The 21,855-nt window shown below is 46.1% G+C and overlaps 1 protein-coding gene and 1 long non-coding RNA gene across 3 annotated transcripts; one reads left to right on the top strand and one right to left on the bottom strand.

The window, feature by feature from the left end:
* Window positions 1-2,629: 2,629 nt before the first annotated feature.
* On the bottom strand, window positions 2,630-15,315 carry CALM2 (calmodulin 2). The gene is made up of 6 exons (XM_068676637.1): window positions 15,166-15,315; window positions 10,978-11,008; window positions 5,896-6,039; window positions 5,712-5,818; window positions 4,743-4,878; window positions 2,630-3,512 (listed from the first exon to the last, which is right to left on the bottom strand). The coding sequence occupies exons 1-6, from the start codon at window positions 15,166-15,168 to the stop codon at window positions 3,484-3,486; spliced, it is 450 nt and encodes a 149-aa protein (XP_068532738.1). The 5' UTR covers window positions 15,169-15,315; the 3' UTR covers window positions 2,630-3,483.
* Window positions 15,316-17,396: 2,081 nt separating this feature from the next.
* Window positions 17,397-21,170, top strand: LOC137853836 (uncharacterized). 2 transcript variants are annotated; one of them, XR_011094752.1, is made up of 3 exons: window positions 17,397-18,033; window positions 18,336-18,398; window positions 18,861-19,150. It is a non-coding gene; the product is annotated as an uncharacterized lncRNA (long non-coding RNA). The 2 variants fall into 2 exon arrangements; XR_011094751.1 differs by lacking the exon at window positions 18,861-19,150 and adding an exon at window positions 20,117-21,170 and having other exon boundaries at window positions 17,401-18,033.
* Window positions 21,171-21,855: the final 685 nt, after the last annotated feature.

Raw genomic sequence — 21,855 nt, 5'->3', positions numbered from 1 at the left:
TACCTCAATGGATTGATCAGCTGTGCTTCTGCATCATCATCTTCAATCTACTAAGCTATACTCTCCCTCAAGTAGTTTCACTTACCTTATTAGCAGGCTTCACTTACTCTCTCCCTTACCTATTAGCTGTCCTTGATTTACCAACCAGCTATATCTTAACAGACTGCAAGCTCACTAGACCTACTATTCCTTGGCCATTGAGGCATTCCCCTCCCTCCCCCCAAAAAAATCCAGAGCCAGGTTATCAGGGAAGTATTTCCAGGACAGCTCCCAGCCTTCTCAGAGGCCCAAAGTACACAGAATCCTGATCAGCATGCTGATGTCTTCTCAGTGCTTCCAGCAAAGATAGCACACAGTGATCCTCCTGCAAAAGCAGTAGAGGCACTGTGACTCCAGAGCCATTTAGATTGCAGTGGACCTCTTCAGATCACTCACTCCAACACCCTGCTCCAGCAAGGTCAGCTGCAGCCACTTGTCCAGCACACTCACAGTTGAAGTGTGAGACTTTACCACCTCTCTGGATAACCCACACAAGCATTGACCATCCTCACAGTAAAAAAAGGAAGTCTATTCTGTTTAGGTGGATTTTTTCTAAATTTGTGCTGACTGCCTCCTTACCCTGCCAGTAGGAACTAGTGAAAGCAATGTTGTCCCCAGCTTCACTCCCTCCAACAGGCACTTACACACATTACGATGGCTCACCAAGCCTTCCCTCCTCACCCAGCTTGCAGAGCACCAGCAGCTTTCACCCTCTCTTCACATTGAGGTCTCCAGCCCCATTACCTTTGGGGCCCCATACTGGCCTTACTCCATGAACTCCCTCTTTCCTGTACCAGGGAGCCATGAAACAGTGCTCCAGATGTTAGCATGTATCACACCATACATTACGGGAGCTGTCTTCAGGCAGATCCCCCCTCCCAGCTTCAAATAAAAACAGATCCACCAGGTGCTTTACTGCAGTGCTGTACCACAGAAGTTTCCACCACTTATTTTGTCTGTACCTCAAAAGACATGCTCCCCCCTTCTGTAGAAAGTACTGAGAAGCACCACAACCCCCATTCTGCAGCTTCACTATGGTGTAAATGGAACTATAAGGCTTACAATATTGACCTACAAACCAAGCATTTCATTTAGATATCAGAAAGACAATGACAAAGCACTAAATACCAAGCAGCTCAGCATGTAGAGGTTGCCTTTGAGCATTCCTCACCTAATCATCACATGAAAGGGAGTCACCTTGGTCAAGGCAGTCTCCCTAAGACTCCGTATTTTTACTCTAATAATGCATGCTGAGTTGCAATAGAAGGCTGTGGTTCAAAATAGTTCTGAGACTGCTTAAGTCAAGACACTGGACCAGCAAATGCAACATCTTGTTGGACCCTTTTTACTCCTTACCTCTGGAAGAGGGGCTTTCAATAGTCCTGCAATACAGAGTCCCAGCTGGTAGTCCTGGTACCCTGTCAAACGAACTCTGTGCCAGTTACAAGGCAGTGTCCAGGCTGCTAGGCCACAGGGCAGATGCTGGATAGGTGTTTTTTCAAATCACTCATTTTGTAGAAGGCAAACCCAAACTGCCACGATATTCAAACTCCATGAACTTTGTGAATCCAGTTGTCAATGCACAAGCAACAATTCTAAGGAATTGTGATGCTGGCAGAACTTTTTGACAAGCCTCATTGGAAACCCAGAGGTGCTTATAGTCCTTTGGAAGCAGGGCTTCTGGAAACCAGTAATCATGAACATTCGATTGAGTACTGCTACAACCAGGTTCATCTGCTGTCCTAAATCTGCATTTTCACCAAGTATAAATACCTCAAACATGATTAAAAGTTTTAAACATTAGGTAACTGCTTTGCTGGGACCAGTGAGAGTAACCAGATGCAGGGGCCAAGGCTTTGTTTAAAGACAGCCAGAATCCCCAGCTGAGATAATCACATAGCACATATAGAGCAATTTTTCATTCAGAGTACAGAGGCAAAATAGCACACAGCCTCTGGCATGCTTTCGAGGTCTTGGATTTGCCCTTAGTTAAAAAACACATTTGTTTTCCGTGTTAAAACTTTTTATTTTTAAGCTGTCAAAAAACTAGGGCTACAAGCACAATCATGCTCATTAGCAGGTCAGTAAGAGAAGATTTCCTCACAAGCTTTGAGCTGACTGCATCCTGAAAGGCAGACTTGGACACAGCAGTTTCAGAAAGTCCAGGTGTGAGACTAAGTTACCCCAAGGTAGCAGCTGATAGGGAATAAACTCCAAAATAATTAAAAGAAAGCAAACAGGTTTAGTTGTCTGAACAAGGAATTTTAATTTTAGGTCAACTATTGAACTAGGTCAACATCCAGTTCACAATGTCTACAGATAGTGGGCATAGCCAGTCACTACGGTAAGTATATTGAAGCACCAAGCTCCACACAAGACTGTAAAATACATTTTAAACTACTAGTAAGAAAGCTTCTTCAAGTCAACAATACTAATAAAGGGCTGGAGTTTACGGTCTAAGTTTTCACCTTCCAAGCTATTTTAAGACAGCCAATCCATTGCATAAGCAAATCGAACTGCTACATACTGAAACAGAGCAGCAACTGTATTGAACAAATCCTGTAAATAATTCAAGGATACATTGAAACAGTATGGGTAAATTGTAATTTTTTATTGGAAAACAAATATACAACTTGGAATGGATTTGAGGCAAATCGTGCCAGAAGCAGATTTTTTTGAAAATAAGTGGCTAAACAAAGTTTAAAAAGCATAGTAACAAGAGGAGAAAATGTTTTCTGGTACAGGACCAGCAGTACAAAAAAATTGTGTACGAGTACCTGGATAATACACCCGTTTTGCATTAGTGCAACTTTAAAGTTTCATATTGTTGACTGTCAATCGTCCACAACGTTAAGACTCCACATTTCAACAACATGTTACTGGTATGGCCACAAACAAGTTACTATGAAGCAAGTTAGGAGAACAATTTTACAGTGCATTAGCCACATAAATGCTATTCACATGGTTTTGGCCTGCACAAGTCTTCACCCTCAGTCATCAACAGCAGAATCACCTCCTTTACTAACTGGAGAACTGGAGCCATTATCTTGCTTTAACTCAGGAATTGCTAATGCATGGTAAACCCTAACTTACTTTATGTAACTTGTTACATCAGTCATACCAAAGTCTTCTAAAGAAAGCTACTTCTTTAAACAACCCAGATGTTCCCTCATTCAACCAACTCCATCTAACCTTAGATGTGCAGAAGGGCTTAAATATCCAGAGTAAGCCACATGCAACATTTGTTACTTAGATCAATTTTCCAAAAATCAGAACAATGACAGTAAGATAAAGGAGAAAAACATGGAGGAATGGCCTTCTAATTACTATACATGCATATTCTTTTGACAGTAAGGGAAAAACCTTTTACAGATAAGTTACAAACAGAGAAAAGGCAAATAAACAATTTTGTACAAGAAATTTAACACATTCTGTACAATGTCTTCACTTCGCTGTCATCATTTGTACAAACTCTGTAAAAGGAAAGAGTTCATAAGAGTTATTCAGAGAAATCTGAATTGCAAGATCTGAAAAGTAACCTGCCTCACTAGTGCACTGATTGCTGTCTGAAAACTGTTTCCAGTCATATTCAAAAAGCATCGTGAAGATATCTCACTTTTCTACCAGTCATGCCTAAGAACCTCCTTTTAATTAAAAATTAACAGTCAAAGGCACCTGCTTTTATCAAAAGTCAGTCTCATCACCGAAATGGCAAGGAGACTTCAAAATAAAACACTTCAGGGTCATCTCCCATCAGCCCAGACAGCCACTCTTAGATGCCTTGTCCCTAGGAGATCAGTACGTTCTGCTTAAGTCACAGTCAGCTAATTCAGGCAAGACATGACATCGGCTTGGATTTCAAGGCAGAATAGCTTAAGTCTTGCTAATTCACCTGACCAGCTTTAAGCAGCCAAACCATTACTTATTCACAGCACATGGGGAGTTACTACACAGTATAACTTCACTTTTCTTGCTGAACCGTGGATTTAGTTTGAAGACTTTGTGGTACCTGAAAAGAGAAGCTACACCTACACCTTGGGAACAGTAAAGGGATTACCTGAAAACACCTTAGTTAATGTTTCTCAAGTTGTTTGGAAAGCTAAAATGAAAGCAAGCTTAGTTCTTCTGAGCACCAAGCAAATTGTCTAACAGAACTCATTCTGCCTGCATGACTTCATTTAAGTTTCAACACCACAAAATAAAAAGGTAGTGCTGCAGCCAATTCCTGTGAACTTCATTTCAGGTTTTCTAAAGGTCTTGAAGTTCATGGGCATTTTAGAAGAATTTCTCATTTAATTATTAATTTTAAAAAGCATAAATGAAAGTGAGTGACTTGCTACAGGTCAGTTAATACACTTCCCTGATTTGGTTCAGGATCAACATTCATTAATGAACAAAACATGTTAACAACTCAGCTAGCTTCCTTATTCTAATGGTTAATAACATCATTAGATTTAGAAAGTTGTTTCTTACACTGCACAGTTCAGTTACCTTAGGCACAAAAGCTAGCAATAACTCACTCAGACTTCAGTAGAGGTACACTATGTACATTCTAAAAGATGTTAGCTTAGAGAGCTAACAACTGCTGAGAGGATTTCCCTTGGGAACACTGCCCTGTTTAAGCCGGGCATTAACTATCAGCAACACTACAGTCACCAGCATGTAAGGTGCTACACAGTCACAATCTGTTAACAGCTCCTTACCTTCATAGTTTACTTGACCATCACCATCAATGTCTGCTTCCCTAATCATTTCATCAACTTCTTCATCTGTTAGCTTCTCTCCAAGATTTGTCATCACATGGCGAAGTTCTGCAGCACTAATGTAACCATTACCATCCTGCAAAGGAAAAAGATAAGAGTCTATTCCAGTCTCCCTAAGGCCCAGTAACTTGAATAAAATATTTCAAAGCAAGTTTAAAAGTTAACAGTTTGAACCACATTTGCACAATGCAAGCAAGAGCTGCAAGCAGATCTTCAGTAGTATTGTCCAGGATCTTAGAGACATTTTAGAAGCAACTTACCCAGCACAGTCTACCTCAGCTGCCCTACCCTGAGACACACATTCCCTCCCCTGACAGAACTACCTTCAGGTGACATACCAGCTAACTCAATCATGGGACAATTTGGCTCAAGTATCTATTTCTTAGAACAGAAGTTGTTTTTCACTTGCTCCACAGAAGCTCAGCATAAAACCACAAGGCCTTCACAGGCCATGTTGACATATTCCATCCTACTTCAGACACTGGCTATCAAAATAGTGGATATGGACTCGAGACTGCTTTGCTCTTCCCCACACTACAAGGCACTTTCTGATTAAAATGCACCTTGCTTAAGGAGCTGATTAACTGTAGGCACAGTAATTTACTTAGTAAAGACTATGTGAAAGATTTAAAGGATTACCACTTTTAAAAATTCAAGCAATTCCCCTACCAGCCTTGTGCAAGTATTTTAGTACCCAAGCAAGTGAGATAACATAGCAGCTCACTACAATCACCCATCATGACACATTTGGCTTTCAGGCACAGTGCCACAGTACAGTGAACTTGAGCATGACTAGTTCACCTCTAAGTCATAAATAGCAGGACTAGAAAATGTCCCCGGTTCAGAGGAAGCTCATTAGAAATCAGTCAGCTTTTCTAACAAAGATTTCTTAAGGGAAACATCTAGTACCTTGTCAAACACACGGAACGCTTCTCTAATTTCTTCTTCGCTATCTGTATCTTTCATTTTTCTTGCCATCATTGTCAGAAACTCTGGAAAGTCAATTGTGCCATTGCCTGCAAGATAATTAGTATGTTAGAAAAACAGTTTTTTCAGTACTTTACTGAATAATTGCTTATTAGTAAAATCTTACCATCGGCATCTACTTCATTGATCATATCCTGTAACTCTGCTTCTGTGGGGTTTTGACCAAGTGATCTCATCACAGTCCCCAACTCCTTTGTAGTTATAGTACCATCACCATCCTTGTCAAATAGTGAAAAAGCTTCTTTGAATTCTGTACAACAACAAAAAGGAGTTAGTCCTTCCAGCTTTCAAACAAAGTTCACTTAATCATGCAAGAGACGTTGGTGTTTATTATTCTAAGTTGAACTTATTCCATGCTTATTAAAAAACTTCATTTTTGAGCTCCATCTGCTAGAACTAACATCAACATGGAATCATCAGCACCTGAAGAACGCACCAGTCCACTAATGCCCACATTTTGACCTATGAAGAGACAGAATATAATCCATTTCAGGAGTACACAGGTATTTCCTCCACCTGTCTTGAACCAGAACCCCTAATACAGAGCTGAAAGGAACACCTATCAGAATGACCCACATCCCTAGCAGGATGTGTTTCTTAGGAAAAAGTAGAGATTACATTTAAAGCTTGAAAGTGGTACTCAGAATGCAAATACTGCAGCTTAGTAGCACTTACTGCTACTAACAAACTCGTCAACAGAAGACTAATCTGACCAAATGAAAACCAGTTTTAACTCACTTCTGCTGGACACGCAACTCTGAACTGTGTACTCTACTTGATGAGACAGTACCTACAGGCAGTTTTAATATCTGGCCATACTTGGCTAAAAAGGAGCTTCTGCATCTCTCCATTTGACTTCTGCAGCTCTTCAGTCTAACTGTACACAGAACATCTCTCATAACCACTCGCTCAAGGGGAAGAGTCACTGCTCATACTGATTTCAAAAAAATTGCTCCGAAAATTGCTTCAAGCCCTACCATAACTTGGAACAACCTTCCTTAGAACTACTCAATAATAGTTGCAACACTGCTCAACTGTTTTACCTCTCAGTCCCCTACAATAGTTGTATTGTTGCCAGCAATATTAATACAAGCATAACATGTTTAATTGTCCAGTCCAAAAATGGAGCTGGTTTTAATCCATGCCATCTGTTTGTCTTTAGCTATGACCTTAAACTAGTTCACTAGACTGAAGTTCATACAGAAATTACAGTTAAGCATGAAAAACCTCATCTATTCCCTTGTGCAGTTCAGAGCCTTTTACAGCATTCAGGACACCAGATCATGCTCTTGAATTTGTTAGCTAAAAAGCATTAGAAATACACCCAAGAATTAGTTCCTCAACACTGCCAAGCAGGCCAGCTTGCCAGATGGTAGATTTCCCAGTCCAGAGCTAGCCACCATGAAGTGCAGCATGAAGTCATATTTCATCCATTTCATGCTCTGAACCACTGGAGGTGAGGTACAAACTGGAAAATGTTGAAAATGCAGCTACAGAAGTATGCTTTTTACAGCTCTAATGCAGCTCTAACACCAGAGCCACAGTTGAGTCCCACCCAGGGAGGAAAAATTCTTATACATTTCACAGTTTTAAGTGTTTCTAAAGCCTACCCCTGCTGTTTAACACACAAATCATAGCCAGGGTACCTCAGGACCAGAGGAAACAATTCTAAGCCAGGATTTTATAATCACAAAGCAGAAAGAGGCTTTTCCAAACAAGCAGCTACAACCTGTATGCACAGGAACCTGCAAGTAGTCTTCAAGGCTAGCTCCAGTTAGCTTAGAGGCAACAAGTGACTCTGCTGGGCCTTAAGGTTTATACTAGAGCAGAAAAGGCTCTGGGGTCAAGCCCAGTAGAAATAACCAGAGGCTGTTGACATTCAAAGAACCTCAAAAGATGAACCGTCTTCAGTGAGAGTCAGGTACTCAAAATAATTAGTCCTAACTTCATCCTTAGCATGGGTTAACTACCACTGTAACCCAACAAGAAGCAGGCTGCACAGTACTACCGCATTTTTAAGCAGTTGCTGTATTTAAGTTTATACAAAAATCAATACTTGATTTCTAAAACAAGAGGTCAGAGCACAATATATTCTGAATGGAAGACCCACTCAAAGGACAATTTTACCTTTCTTTTACTCAAAGATGAAAAAGGCTGAGAGAATTAGTTACAAATCACACACAAAGGAAGTTATTCAAGGATCAGCAGCATATTCCTGTTTGAGATGCTGCATCAAGTTAGGGATATAATTAAGTCTAACAACTTCTAGGAACCACCTCCAATAATTAGAACACTGGTACCATAAACATACCAGACAATTCACAATGGAACAAGAAAACCTTAGAGTTTGGAGTGAAAGCATCTACAAAATATTTAAGTTTTGTGACTGACTCAACTCTGCTCCTGCAACATGTAACACTTCTGAAATCCCACCATGATCCCACGCAGTAAGGCAAATCCTCCTATTCAACACTGCTTCAGATCAAACTAAAGGAGAATTCTCCTGTACTGTAAGTATGGCTAATCCATCCAAAACCTGATGATGGTGAGGGGTTCTACTGGCACCTTCGGGCCACCTGTGTGTTCTGAACCTTCCCCTTCTGAAAAGGGGAAGACTACTTCCACACCCTACTAAAGAAAGGCTAATCCCACAGCACTAGCTCAAGCTGTTCTCTCCAACAACAGCTTCAGAGGCATCTCAGCACCACAGCACCCTCCCAGATGGAGCAGCAGGCTTCATTCAGTGAGCTACAATCACTACTCCCACATTCCAACAGCTTAGACAGCTATGCCTGAGCTTTTAAAGGAGAACATCAATTGTTCCCTTCAAATCCACCAGCAGCTCATGACTTAAACATGACTATTTTTACTGTGAAATAAGTTCTAAATAGCTGTTGTGGTCAGATCCCCAGCAGAGAACCAGAGCATACTAAGGAACAAGGCATACCAGAACACCCCACGTAGGCCTGCTTGTTCAGAATCTATTTCAAGACCTCTGAGGTTTGATGGAAACAAGAACAGCTCACTACACCAGTTGCTCTGGGACAAAAGCATCTTTAGGCTTTCCTGACCACTAACACCAAGTAGTTCTGACCTATTTACCTCACTTAATGCAAATCTTAACCAAAGGGACACCCATTCACATGGCTATTGAAGTTCTTCCTGAATTAAATTACAACTACCACTCACATTCTGCACCTACTCAACTTGCAAAGTCAGTCTTTCACATGAAAATGAGTCCAGCAAGTTTTTCACCCCTTTTCAGCCCTGTATGACCAAGGATTTCCAAAGTTTTCGCAGCAGAAAGTAAAAAAAACATCTGGAATCTTGAACTGCATTCTGATATGTCAGAACAGGTAAGCTTTAAAAACATAGGACAGGTGTCTGCTTTAAGTAGAAGAACAAAGTAATTAAGAAATGGAACACTGTCTCTACCTTTAGTACCAATTTCCTAAGCCCACCTTCAAATCAAAAGCAAGATGCTTCAGATAAGCTGGAATGGACTAGCAGGGGCTCAAGACTATCACTCAACTACAATTCTTGTCCAACATCCAACCTGTACCCTCTCAGTCTTCCCATGCAAGGCCCTGGCCTTTAAGCAGTCTGCTTAGTTTTGCTGTTGGACACCTGCAACTCTTCCTAACCACTACCAGGAATAGTTCCTTCAGAGCAGCAGTGGGCTCACATCAGGTTATGGTTTGCCTGCAGACATTTGCTTCATGAAATACCACAGCTGAACTGGAAGTGCCAGGCCAGTATTCTTTCCAGAAAGGAAAAAACCCTCTACTCCAGTATGACAAGCTTATTAATACTCCCTTTTGGCTCTGAGCACTACTCTCCTATCATCACTGAATAGCTAACATTTGCACTAATCCTGAGGTAGCGTTAGGAGTAAGCCTCCTGTTTATATTCCATAATCAGCTGGATCAACTAATACAGCCTCAACAGTTGGACTGAAACAATGACCCATTATTGAAAAGGCAGCAGTGACAATTGACAAAACCAGCCCCAACTGATCACAAAACCCTTAAGATATGCAGGCCGCTAACAAAAAAAATCTCCAGTTGAACTAGATTTGGCTTCTGCTTACACGACAGTACCATGGCAACATATAAATAGACTAAGGACTTTCCACAAAGCCACCATTAGTCCCTTAGGAGTTAAAGCAAGCTTCTGAAGTTGAAGTAAGAGCTACGGAAGAATGGTCTTACACTTTGAATTTGGCAATTACAGTAAAGAGCAAACTGCTCATTACAACACTTGTATTTAGCATCTTCAAGAGCTACACCCTAGTTAAATAGCAACACCTCTTAGAGGCTGTTATTTGTATGCTTGATTTGCTGCCATTAGATCAGCTGAATCCTAACACCCTCTAAAATCACTTCACATGACAGCTAGGCACACAGACTTCCAAACATTAACATTATATGCTCATTAGATCAGAAGTTGTAAAGTGTTCATGGCAAGGCCAAATCCTGCATTACCAATGTATTGCAGCTTTAAGCCATATCAATTACTCAGGTGGAAATCAATCTTCAGAGGGCAGTGACAGATGCTAGTTTGTGCAGCCTGCATGAGAAGGGGACACAATAACCAGACATTTTAGCCACTACTAGATACCACTGCGAGGGGCCAGGACCAAAACTGAGGAGTTGCATATTTGCTTGGGCATTTCAGAGCAAGCGCCAGGCCTTCAGAACAGTGAAAAGAACATTTATGTCCAGGCACACAAGGCAGTTCCAAATAGGGCATATCAACGGTTGTCATCAGGAAGCCAGTGTCTGCTGTCATCTCAACAGCCAGTCTGAGGCACCTCCACTGACAGGAGACTGCAAACTAAATTCGTTTTGCCTTCTGCTAAAGCAAATACTTCAGATTCCCAGTCTTCGCCACAATTTTTTCCCCACTTTGTTTGTACTTCGACAGTTCTATAGTCAAAGGAAAAAATAGAATCCTGAGTCTGCAATTGAAGTTCTAAGGATTACCTATTTTAGAGGGCAAAATTTCAAATTCATTGTATCCATGGTTGCTTTACAGAACAGAAGACTAAGATTTAGGCAACAAATAATTCCACAATACTTCCTCAGTATCTAAGAAAGCTAAATATCTTGCATAACATGGACTGTCACTGGATTAAGGGATGTGTCAGGTCAAGTAGGAGTACCAACACAGCATGCAAAAACCTCACCTGCAATCTGCTCTTCTGTCAGTTGATCAGCCTGCAAGAGAAGAGATCATCATCAGTTGTTGCAGAATTTCAGTGCAAAGATACAACTTGTAGAGGCCCCTGAATCTGGTAGCTTTGCTTCAGGATTTACCTCTGACATTCCAAAATAGTTCTAACGAACAGCGCAATAATCATCAGGATTGCTTGCCAAGAACTGGCAGCCTGTCCTCATTTCCTGACCCTGTAAATATCTGATGCACCCAAATAATGGATTTCCATCTATATTAAACAGCTACCCGAGCAACACCGGCAAACCAAAGGCCTGCAGATCCCTTCAAACCAGATTAAAGAACTCATTAACAACCAGACTATCAGTAGTAATACTTTCACTAAACACTTCACATCTCTATCCTGCAGCAGTAGCCCCACAAATCCGAAGTTTAAGGTAGGTTCCAGTCCCTTCTCAGCAGAGACAATCCTGTAACTAGAAAAACTTCTCTAGAAGAAAGTAACCCCTCAATTAACACCAAGCTTCAGGTAGGTCCAAGACAATGCAGCAAAACCCAAGTCTACATAATTGGTACCAACAGCTTCTGCCCGATCTGGCAGTTTCAATGCAATTGCAGTTTGAGGTCTCAATTTTTTTTCCAAGCTTACCTACAGATTACAGTAATGTAAAATAGTTTACAGAATCACTAGAAAAATGTTCAGTGCTATAAGGCTTAATATTTTTGCATCAGTAGTAGTTGGGCAAGTACCTGTTTATGCTTTTTGTTCCATCTTGGAACAGCTTTGCATGCACTGAATTTGACAGTTAAAAAAACCTGTCTGCAAGAACAAATTCAGAAGAATTTCACTCCTGATAGAACACAAAGGTGTTTGAGAGCAGTCCAAACACCTCCCCTAGGTTTTCAAGTCAACTGATTTCTCAAACAAGGTCAGCATTGCTTCACTGGAGTTGCAGTAACAAGGCAATGTGTTTCTTCAAGGAAGCTCTCTCAAGCTCTTTGCCACACAGACCTCCACTGAAAAGTCAACACTTCAAAACATGAGAAAAATACACTCACTGCCTCCTTTTAACACCAGGTTTGTTCCTACTGTGACCATTTTATCAACACCTTATAGTTACTGCAATATCAAGGGCATCGTTTTCAATCACTACCTTTGCCTACAAAGGCTGCTCTACACACAATCCTTCTGCTAATGAAATAAAGACATATGCACTGTCAATTTTTATTTTTATTTTTTTTTTTTACAAACTTTGATGTACATTTCTACATTAACAGAAAACTGGAAGGTACTAGCTTCTGTTATTCTTCCTATAAAGTTCAATTAGCTGCTTGAGCAACCACACGAGTTAAAATGCTTACAAAAATACGCATACAATGCAGCAACAGCCCAAGATAAAGGCAGCGATAAGTAGTTTCTCAGACTGCCTGTGACTCATCTACTCCAAGAATCAAGATCATGCTCATGAGCAACTTCTGAAAGAGCAGTCAAGATGCATTTTGGCTATAGACTCCACTTGTTCCTGTTTCAGCAGCTGCAGAAGTACTCAATTTTTATGTTTTATTTTAAAATGATATAGTCAAGAACAGCAGCAGTGAGGCTGGTGAGAAAGCCATCAGTTCCTCATTAGGCTCCAGAACACGTGCCTTCTGCTGGTCACTTAACAGAAGCCTAACAGATTGGTGCCTGGCTGGAGTGTATCATTAACACAGACAGACTCATTCCTTTGTGTGGTATTTACATTTTTATTGCTCAAGTGCAGAGAATTATGCGCTACATTTCTGTAGGATATTTTTATCCACCGAAAGCTGTAGATCAGATTTAAGTAGCAAGAACCTAGTTTATTTAGGTCAATACTTATGGGTTACCAAGTTGAGTCACATACTGTTTTATATAAACAGTTTTATATAAAGACGTGACATTAAGCAGTGTTTAAGCTGTTAAGTGTTCCAAACTCTTCCCAAGCCTTCCAGAGCCTTAGAACTCCCTACAGCCATTAACCATGAATTTGGATAAGCTTTGTCACTACCTGCAGCAGGTACAGCAGTCGCCAAGAGCACCAGGCTTACTGGAAGCCACAGGTAGCCGGCAGTTGCAAGATAAGCTGGGAGGTGGGGCGAGGCTGAACAAACACCATCTGTGCTCCGCAGCGCCAGGCTCTGCAGGGAGCACTGCGCAACAGCAGCGAGAGGCGGGGCCGGCAGCGCAGCCCCGGCCCTCCCCGCACGCCGCCCGGCTGCGGCCTCGGCCCCGCGCAGGGTGCCCGGCTCCCGGCCCCTACGCGGGGCACTCGCAGTGGCCCGGCCCGGCCTCGGGGCTGTGCCGGGGCGGCTGCCCCAGGGCTCGGGCTCTTAACGCGCTCCTTCCCGGGGAAGAGATCCACCTGCAAGCCGCCTCCTCCTCTGAGGGAAGGGGGGAAGCCGTCACAGCTTTCGCATCGCCTCCTCCGATCTGCACTGCAGCAGCTCCATTTTGCCTGCAGTACCTCCCACCTCCTATTCCGCCCAGGGCCTGACAAAGAGCCGGAGCTGCCATGGGAAGGTGGGGAAACGCCGCGGGTGCAGCGGCTCCAGCATGCGCAGCCCCTAGAGGTGGTGCTGCATCGCAGTGCGAGCTGCCATGCAGCAACCGCTCCTGCGACCCTCGGCAGCTTCAAGCCTCACCACCACCCGACAGAGCTGGTAGCTAACCACACAGATACCACAGATCCCTGCCAAAACTGAGCATTTTTGGTACGCTTAGCTGGTGTTAGGTCTGAATGAGCAGCTTTGTTCCAGCATTAACTGAAGGAACATGAACTAGGAAGGCTAGCAGATAAGAGCTGAAATTATAACGCTTGAGCTTGCTCTGGGAGCAAAGTATCCTGCTTTATCTAGCATGTGCAGCATTGGACAACGTGTCCACAGGTTTAGCCAGTCTGGTCTGTCAAGACCAATACCCATGTAACCACATCCAGAGTGCCACTGCGCCTCCTGGACACACCCATTTCTAGATAGACCTTACTTGAAGATACTCCATTTTTGGTTCTCTACAGATGGCCACAACCAGCACGGCCTTTTGCTGCTAGATTCACCACTCTTTCCTTTACAGCTTGCTGCTTGCATTCACAACTGAAGCGAAGGAACAAATTCAGGCTTCTGTTCACCTGATTTATTTAATTTAAGCAGTTCAAAAAACGCATTAAGGGCCCATCTCTCGTGTTACGCAGCAAGTCCATAACGATCTGATTCCTTAAAAGCACATAATGAATGAAAAGAAGTCGATTCCACTACACTGCATCTTCTTTTAATGCAGAAATAGCAGTAAGTGGTCATTGGCATTGCTTTTGTGAACCGTTCTTTTCATTACATGTTTCAATATCCCCTTCCTTTAATGAAAAGCTAAGCCTGTACCGTTTATGCTACACTGGAAGGAATTCTCCAATTCCACCGCGTTCTAATTCGACAGAGAACATCAGAACGCTGAGCACACGTTCTGCTAGGCACACCAAACCCTGCTTGACCATGAAAACGCAGTGCCCAACAGGAGCAAACCAAAACCCATTTAAAAAAAATACAGTATATATTAAAAAAAAAAAATAAGCATCCCTCGTTCCAGAGCAGCACGAGAGCGGCTGGGGAGCTCGGCGACAGCCCCGGCGGGGGCAGCTGCCGCAGCGAGGCTCCCTCCCTCCCCTCCCTCCCTCCCCTCAGCAGCACGCCGCCGGCAGCCGCAGTGCGAGCGGGCGCGGCAGCCCGGCATGGCCGGAGCCGGAGCCGTGGGGCAGGAAGCGCCGAGGGCGCGGGGCCGCTGCCGCCGTGGCAGGCTCCGTGTGTGCCCTCCCCCCCCTGCCCCGGGTCCCCTCCCCGGGCGGACCGTTAGCAGCCGTTGTGCCTCCCCCCCCTCCCACCCCCCCACCCGCAGCCATGGCGCCCGAGCCGAGCGGCCGTTGAGCCGTTTGAATTTTGAATCCGCACCAACGCCCCGCGGCGGGAAGGGCGCCCGGGGCGGGATGCGGCGGCCACCACCGCTCCCTCCTCCGCCCCCCCGGCCCCTCACAGCACCACAGCACCCCGCGGCCGCCGACCCCCCTCACCGTGACCCCCCCCCCTCCATTACCAGCCCCCCCCCAGCCCCACAGGCGGCCGGGCAGCGCCCCGCAGGACCCCACAGGACCCCACAGGACCCCGCAGCGCCCCCCCTCACCCCCCGCACGCTCACCATGGTGTCTCGGCCCGGCTGCGGGGTGCGGAGGACGCGGAGGGCTGCACGGGGCGCACGAGCAAGCTGCCCGCTCGACGGCTCGCCTCACACTGAGCCCTGCCCGCCCGCCGCCCCTGCCTCATAAACCGCCTCACCGCCCGCCCGGATCGCTCCGCGCCGCTCCCTCTCCGCCTGGGGAACGGCGCCGCGAAACGAGTCCCGGCTCCCCCCCGCGCTGCCCATGCGGGCCCTCCCGCACCCCCCTCGCCGCCTCCCCGCACCCCCGCGGTGCACCCCGGAGAGGCGAGGAGGGACCGGGGTGTGTGTGTGGGGGGAGCCCCTCTCGCCACGAGGCCGGGCGTGAAGGGAAGGGAGAGGGGAGGGAGGGGGGGTGAGGGACTACTTTTCCCGGCGGAGGAGGATTCTAGAAAAAAGCCGCGTCGCGCAGGGACTCCGCTGGGCGCGCGCTGATTGGCGGGTTCGTACCTGCAATGCGTCACTGGGACACGCGCAGCCCGGGCCGGCCGCCGCCTCCCCTCCCCCCGCCCGCAGTGCGCGGGGCACGGCCCGGCCCGGCCCGGGCTGAGGGGCAGCGGCACGGGGCGGGACGGGGATGGGACGGGACGGGGCTGGGCACCACGGCACGGCACGGCTCGGCACAAACAGCACGGGGAGGGATGGGGGAGGCCTCCCTGCCCTGCCCCTGCGCATGGGGAGCGCAGGGGGTGGCTGCCCCTGAGGCAAAATGGCCGGTCCCGCTGCGGGGTGCGGCGGGGGGGTGCAGCCCGGGGCTCGCCTCACGGGGCTGTCCGCAGACACACGCGGGGACACAGCAAATGGAGCTGAACACGGCCCGAGCAAGGCCGCCCGGCATCCCTGAGGAACACAGCGCTGGGCTGGGGACCGCAGTTCACCGTTAAGCCTCGTGGCCCCAAGCCTGACTTTGTGACCCAAGTCTAAACACAAATTGCCCGTCGCCCTGCTGTGAAAGCAGCTCCCACGCAGTGCAGGCATCCCCGAGGCAGCACACGGTGCTTACACTGCGGCTCCCTGTACCCCACAGGCAGGGCAGCAGCTCCCGGGTGGCACAGACACCCCGCTCCTCTGCCGTGGCAGCCCCCGGGGCCCGCAGGCCATATAAACAGGCTGCATGTGAGGGGCAGCTTGGGGGAAAATTCGGTGATTTTTGCCCTCTGAATGTGAACCACAATTCTCGGGCCTGCTCTCTGTGGAGCTGACCCAGTGCCCACTGGATTGAGGAGCAAAGGAAACCCAGGACAAGTCCTCCTTGCTGGCAGTGTGCAGGGACTCCTCCAGCCCCAGCGCCTCTCAGCCTCTCCTCCTTACCTTATGGTCATTGAGAACATAGAAAACAACGTTATACTTCAACTTGGCCTCAAGTCTTGAAACCTGAAGTTGCTGTTTTGTGATCCTTCAGCTTTTCAGGCCTCCGTCCCGCTTAAACACATTCATAGCCTCAAAACCAAGCACATCCCCACCATCATCCTTTCCAACTCCGGTAACGCTTTTTTAAACGTGTAACACATGCCTAGGTGAGGAAAATACTTCTCAGAGAAAGCAATAAATGCCCACATCATTGCCATGCATGCCTCCTCGCGCCTCTGCAACACAAAACAGCAGCAGTCAGTCCTCCCTCACCTGTGGCCAGCCCATGCTCCATGCAAGCAGTTTTCCTCCTCCCCGTGCCCCCTGAAGGATTGCTCTGACGTTCCCAACGTCTTTGCAGTCCCAGAGGCGTGAATCACTGCAGGCAAGTTCTTGACCAAAAAAATCATCACCCCCTCCCTCCCTCCCAGCTTTGGGATAAAAGCGGCATAGCAGCGCTCCGGGTGCATGCATGGCGCACCATCAAATCTGGAGCAGCGCCTTCGTGAGCGCTGGCGCGCCACATGGGCTGGTGCACTCGTGTGGAGCAAAAACAGTCTTCTGTGGAGATCCTAGCGTGGGTCCTGGGAAGGAAAAGGCCATGTGTGCGCCGTGCCATGCCAGATGGATTAAGCCCTGCCTTGGCACCTGTCCTCAACCCCGTGGCAGTGGCTCAGGTACCAGGGCAGCCCAAGCCACGGTGGTGCTCGCATGCTTTGTGTGAACCACATCACAGTTTTTTATGCCTCGATCTCCACCATGTTTTGGAGAGGTGAACCATTGTACATCCAGCTTCACAGGCAGGCTACTTCAGTAACTCAAGGAATTGACTGAAATTAGGTGGACCCCAAAAGATGTGCCCAAATGACTGTGGAAGGGCTGTTTGAGACATTGTCTTGTCCGAGTCCTGCTCCTGCAGTCTGCTGCTGGCCATCTCAAGAGCACTGAGGCTATAGGAAACCTTAGGCCCGGGGCTTAAACAAAATGCAGGCTCTTTAATTGCAGCCTGAGGGTCTGCAGTGGAGCCAGGACTTGAATGCAAGTGTTTCACGTCCCGGAGATCCTGGCCACCATAGCATATTTTTTTTTCTGTATGTGTCCTTTAAACTATTGGATATCTGTAATGTATTAAATTATTCATAGTATTCAGTTATATTCAGTTTCCTTTAAAGGTTGAGGAAGTCATGAAGATAATCCTCTTTCTGCCGTATGTTTCCCGTGCCCTCTGGTTCCCCGATCTATTTCTCTCCCCTTTCCCTGTTCTTCTGTGTCTCCTGTTTTCCATCTGCATTTTCCCTCAGCAGCACCCATTTCCTGTGGGTTTCATCGCCACCCCCACCCCGACTCCATCTGTTGCAGAGATCAGCGATGAAGTTCACTTGCAATTACACTCGCAGGGAATTTCGCCAACAGCCGCCGCGCGTGAAAAAGCGAACGCCCCGCTGCCAGGAGGGGCAGAGAGGAGAGGTCACCCCACCGCCCAGCAGCAGCCACGGGCAGGTAAAGCTGCAGCTTCCCAGCTCCTGGAGCCGCTGCCCTTCCTCGCAGAGCTGCAGCACAGAGCTGGCACCCCGTGGGTCCGCGTGTGCCACGGGAGGCTCGGAAATGCAGCAGCGGGCTGGGTACAGCTGCAGGCTGCCGGGTGGACACCTCCGGCACAGCAGCCACGCAGCCGGCTGTCACAATGGCCCGGTGTAGTGGGACTTGTTAGTGTGATAATTTCTCGCTCTGGTATGTAATCTAATAGATTTGTCAATGTTTGTGTGCGCTCTGCATTATTTTTTATTTTTTTTTCCACGCAGAAATGCTGCCTTATGTAAGTCCAGTTCCAGGATCGGAGCAACAAATTACAAAAGCAATTTGAGGTAGGAGACTAGGTGAGCTGTATGTGCCAGCAACGTTCACGGGTACTTTATATAGCATATTTAATACTGTGTAAACTCAATTTATTCTCTAGTTTTAATGATGCTTTAATGGACTCAGTGGATTGATGTACACAGAGCACTGTGCAATGGTATAAAACGCTAGAGCTGCCTCCTCAAATTCTGCTATGTCATTTCTATGTAGACCATAGTAATAAGTTGAACAACCTAATTAGAAATTAATTGCAGTTTTTAAAAGTGAATTTCTCAGGTAAGAAGAAAAAGGTTCTCTGCTGGTAGCGGGTACTTAAGCTTAGCATTTATCTACCTGCTGCATATAGAGAGAAAATAGCTTATGGCTGATTTTGTGTAGCAGGTCCAATTTTATTTCAGTTTTGTTTGCAGCAGAGAACCTGCCACTCTGAGAAAGGGCCTCATCTCCAGTCCCAACTTTAAATCACACAGCCAGTGCCGCAGGGATGAAACTAAGGAGCAAATCGATATTTAGCCACTCAGATGTGCGTGGAAGGCCCGTCCAGCCCTCAGCAAGGAAGAACTTCCGTGCTGCGTTCAAAATTTCAAGGCGTTGAATGAGAAGTCCTTCTTCACGGTACCCTGACAGCAAATATTGATCCAACAACCCAGAGTGCAGAGAATTTGCAGGAACTGGGGCGCCTGCTTATCCAGCTAACCGCACCTCACCTGGATGGTAGTAGCTGTTAGGAGAAAATACAGGTCTGTTGACAGCATTAAATGGAAGCCACTGCTTCTGACACAAACATATTATAGGTGAACAGGGCCAGGGATGCCTCCCAACACCTCAGTTTCAGTAGGATGTGCATAGATTAGAGCACTACATTTAATCTCCAGATGTTCTGAGTCCCAAAGAGAAGGGAATGTGTCAAATGCATTCAGAATATTATGTTGTATAGCAGTGTCAATGCTGAAGGCAATGCAGACATATCCGAATTAGCGTTTAAGTGACTCGGATATAGATAGCAAGGCAGCTCTAGCAGCATGGTGCTTTAACATGAGCCATCAGAGCCCCTAGAGAAGCCATTCAGTTTTGCAGTTAGCAGATACAGAGCTCTGCTCTTGGAATTACATGGCTCCCAACTCGAGGCTGGATGTCATCTTAAAGCTGATTTAGGTGACCTACAGCTGAGTCTTTAACTGGACTGTAACCAAGCACTGAAAGGAAACAAGACAGGAGAGTCCAAAAATGTACGTGGGTGCACTCACACAAAACTGAGGGATGCTGGAGGTCAACGTGAGATCTAGTCATAGGCTTTAGGCTAGGAGAAAGGGTATAAAGCTGGTGAGACTCACAGTCTCTCTTTCCCTCTCTCTCTCTATGAAACAGATAAACAGCTGCTTCCATTTTATGAGGATTTCTGGTGGAACACTGCCCGTCAGCCTACAGTATCTTCTGGACTCCTATGAGGAAAACTTCTGGAATGCAGTCTCTCCTTGGAGATGCAGAATGTGGGAAGGCAGCCTGGGCAGAGGCAGTAGACAATCCCCTTTCTAGCCCATGTTCTTGAAATACAGGAACTGATGGCCCTCAGCACTCATGAGATAGATCTTGCTTTTTTTTCTGTTTCATTTTCTAAAATACCATAATACGAGGGGAAGCATAGAAAATGTGTTTGCTCCAAGGTAACAGAAATGTGCTAATTAGAAATCCCAGTCATTACCTACAGGACAGTTCTGTTTTTCAGGGACTGAAAATAATACAAGACGTGGCATGAAATCCAGGAAGTGGCAGAATGCGTTCCAATTTCTCCAGTTTCTGCGAAGACTTATTTTTCTTTCCTTTGAAGAGATCTGAGCGAAAGAGAAAGTCTTCAAGAGTCATCTGCACTCCCACTGGTGGGCCAGAGCACTTCATCCGTGGGAAGCCCGGCACAGGCACCAAGTGCACTGCTGCACTGTGCCAGCTGTGAGCCGCTTACGCTGCATGCAGGGTGTCTATGGACACCAAGCTGAACTTTCCTCTCCCATGGAGATTCTTTGGTTTGATGAACATAACTGACAAAGTACTGGCAAATACGCAGTGGTTGGAATTTTGTCATTTTTAGTGGGAAAACATACATAAAACATGCTTTTTCAGCAATCAGACTATGCCACTGTTACGGGTCTCTTTCAGTTTGCCTACAGCTGACCCCACACAACATGGAGTAAAGAAAGGATATGAAAATAACGAGCTTGACAAAATGCATCCCAGCAAGTGGTGCTCAAGCCGCTGCTTAAACTTCCCTGGGTGTGGGGCAGTCAAGAAAGAACTTGGAAATTGTCCATTCTGATGGGAAGAGATGGCCAGAGAAAAGACATGCTTTTCCAGGTCTGAAGACAGCCAGCTTGGGTTGCTTTCTACATGGGAGTTTTTCATTCCAACATTTTTATTTTTATTTTTTAAACTAGCAAACAAAAACAGAATAATAGCTAACTCCTATTAAAAAATTACCGGGGGAGTCAAAGCAGTGCTTATAATAAAATTATTGCTACAACCTTAATTAGGGCATGCTGCCAAATACGTTTGTGATGGAAAACAAATCAATATAATGATGCTTTCCCATTACCTTTTGTTTAGGGAATGAAATGTCACCAAATATTTTGCACACGTTGTATTGGAGACCAGGCCGTACAGGACTGATTTACAACAGAACATTAAGGGGTTTTGTTTAAAATTGGTGCGGGCGGGCAGACAACTGCTGGAACCAAAGGTTGGAAATGATTTTGTTTCCTAATGACAGCAAAGGATGTGGCACTAATACTTACTGACTGTAAAAGTTTCAAATATAGTACAGAACCTAGACTAAACACGGTATATCTGCTTCCCTTTTTCACCCACATAGGTGGTGTTTCACCTAACCTGAACCTGCTCTGGCAATTCAAGCCATGTCTCCTAGCCCCGTGTTGTAAGGTCCTGCATTTTCAAGGTGGTTTCTGCCCAGACACTGGTGGTGGCAGAAGCCCACCGCTGCCGGAGCCCCCAGACCTGCCCAGGCTGCCTTTCACTGGGTCACATCCCCAGTATCTTATTCATTTTTTCCCTTATCTGCCATCAGGCATAGCTTTCACAGGAGTTTATCCGTGCAAGAGCTGACTAAACACTGAGCAAACAGTTCAGAATTTGGCTGTCTTTTATAAATAATGATTCAAAGGTTTGATTTAGCTACAGACGAACCCGAGCCACGAAAACTGCAGCTGGTTCCTAGCGGCATCAACTCACGCGGCAGAGACTTCTTTCCCCGACACGTTTTATTTCAGCCAGAGCTTGGCCCGAAAGTCTGTGCGTAAAGACAAATTGTGAACCAGAAGCAGACATCAGCACTCGGGGCGCAGCGCGTACCAAGATAGCCCGCAGCCGCATGCCAGCTTGCCACTGACCTTTTATCTGCATAAATAGTTGTGACCTTTGGGCCGCTCAAATTAGTGCTAGCTGCTCGAGCAGTCA

Source organism: Anas acuta, chromosome 3 (assembly GCF_963932015.1).
Source record: "Anas acuta chromosome 3, bAnaAcu1.1, whole genome shotgun sequence".
NCBI lineage: Eukaryota > Metazoa > Chordata > Aves > Anseriformes > Anatidae > Anas > Anas acuta.
The sequence above is the reverse complement of the archived record's forward strand: the minus strand, read 5'-3'. Positions and strand labels throughout refer to the sequence as shown.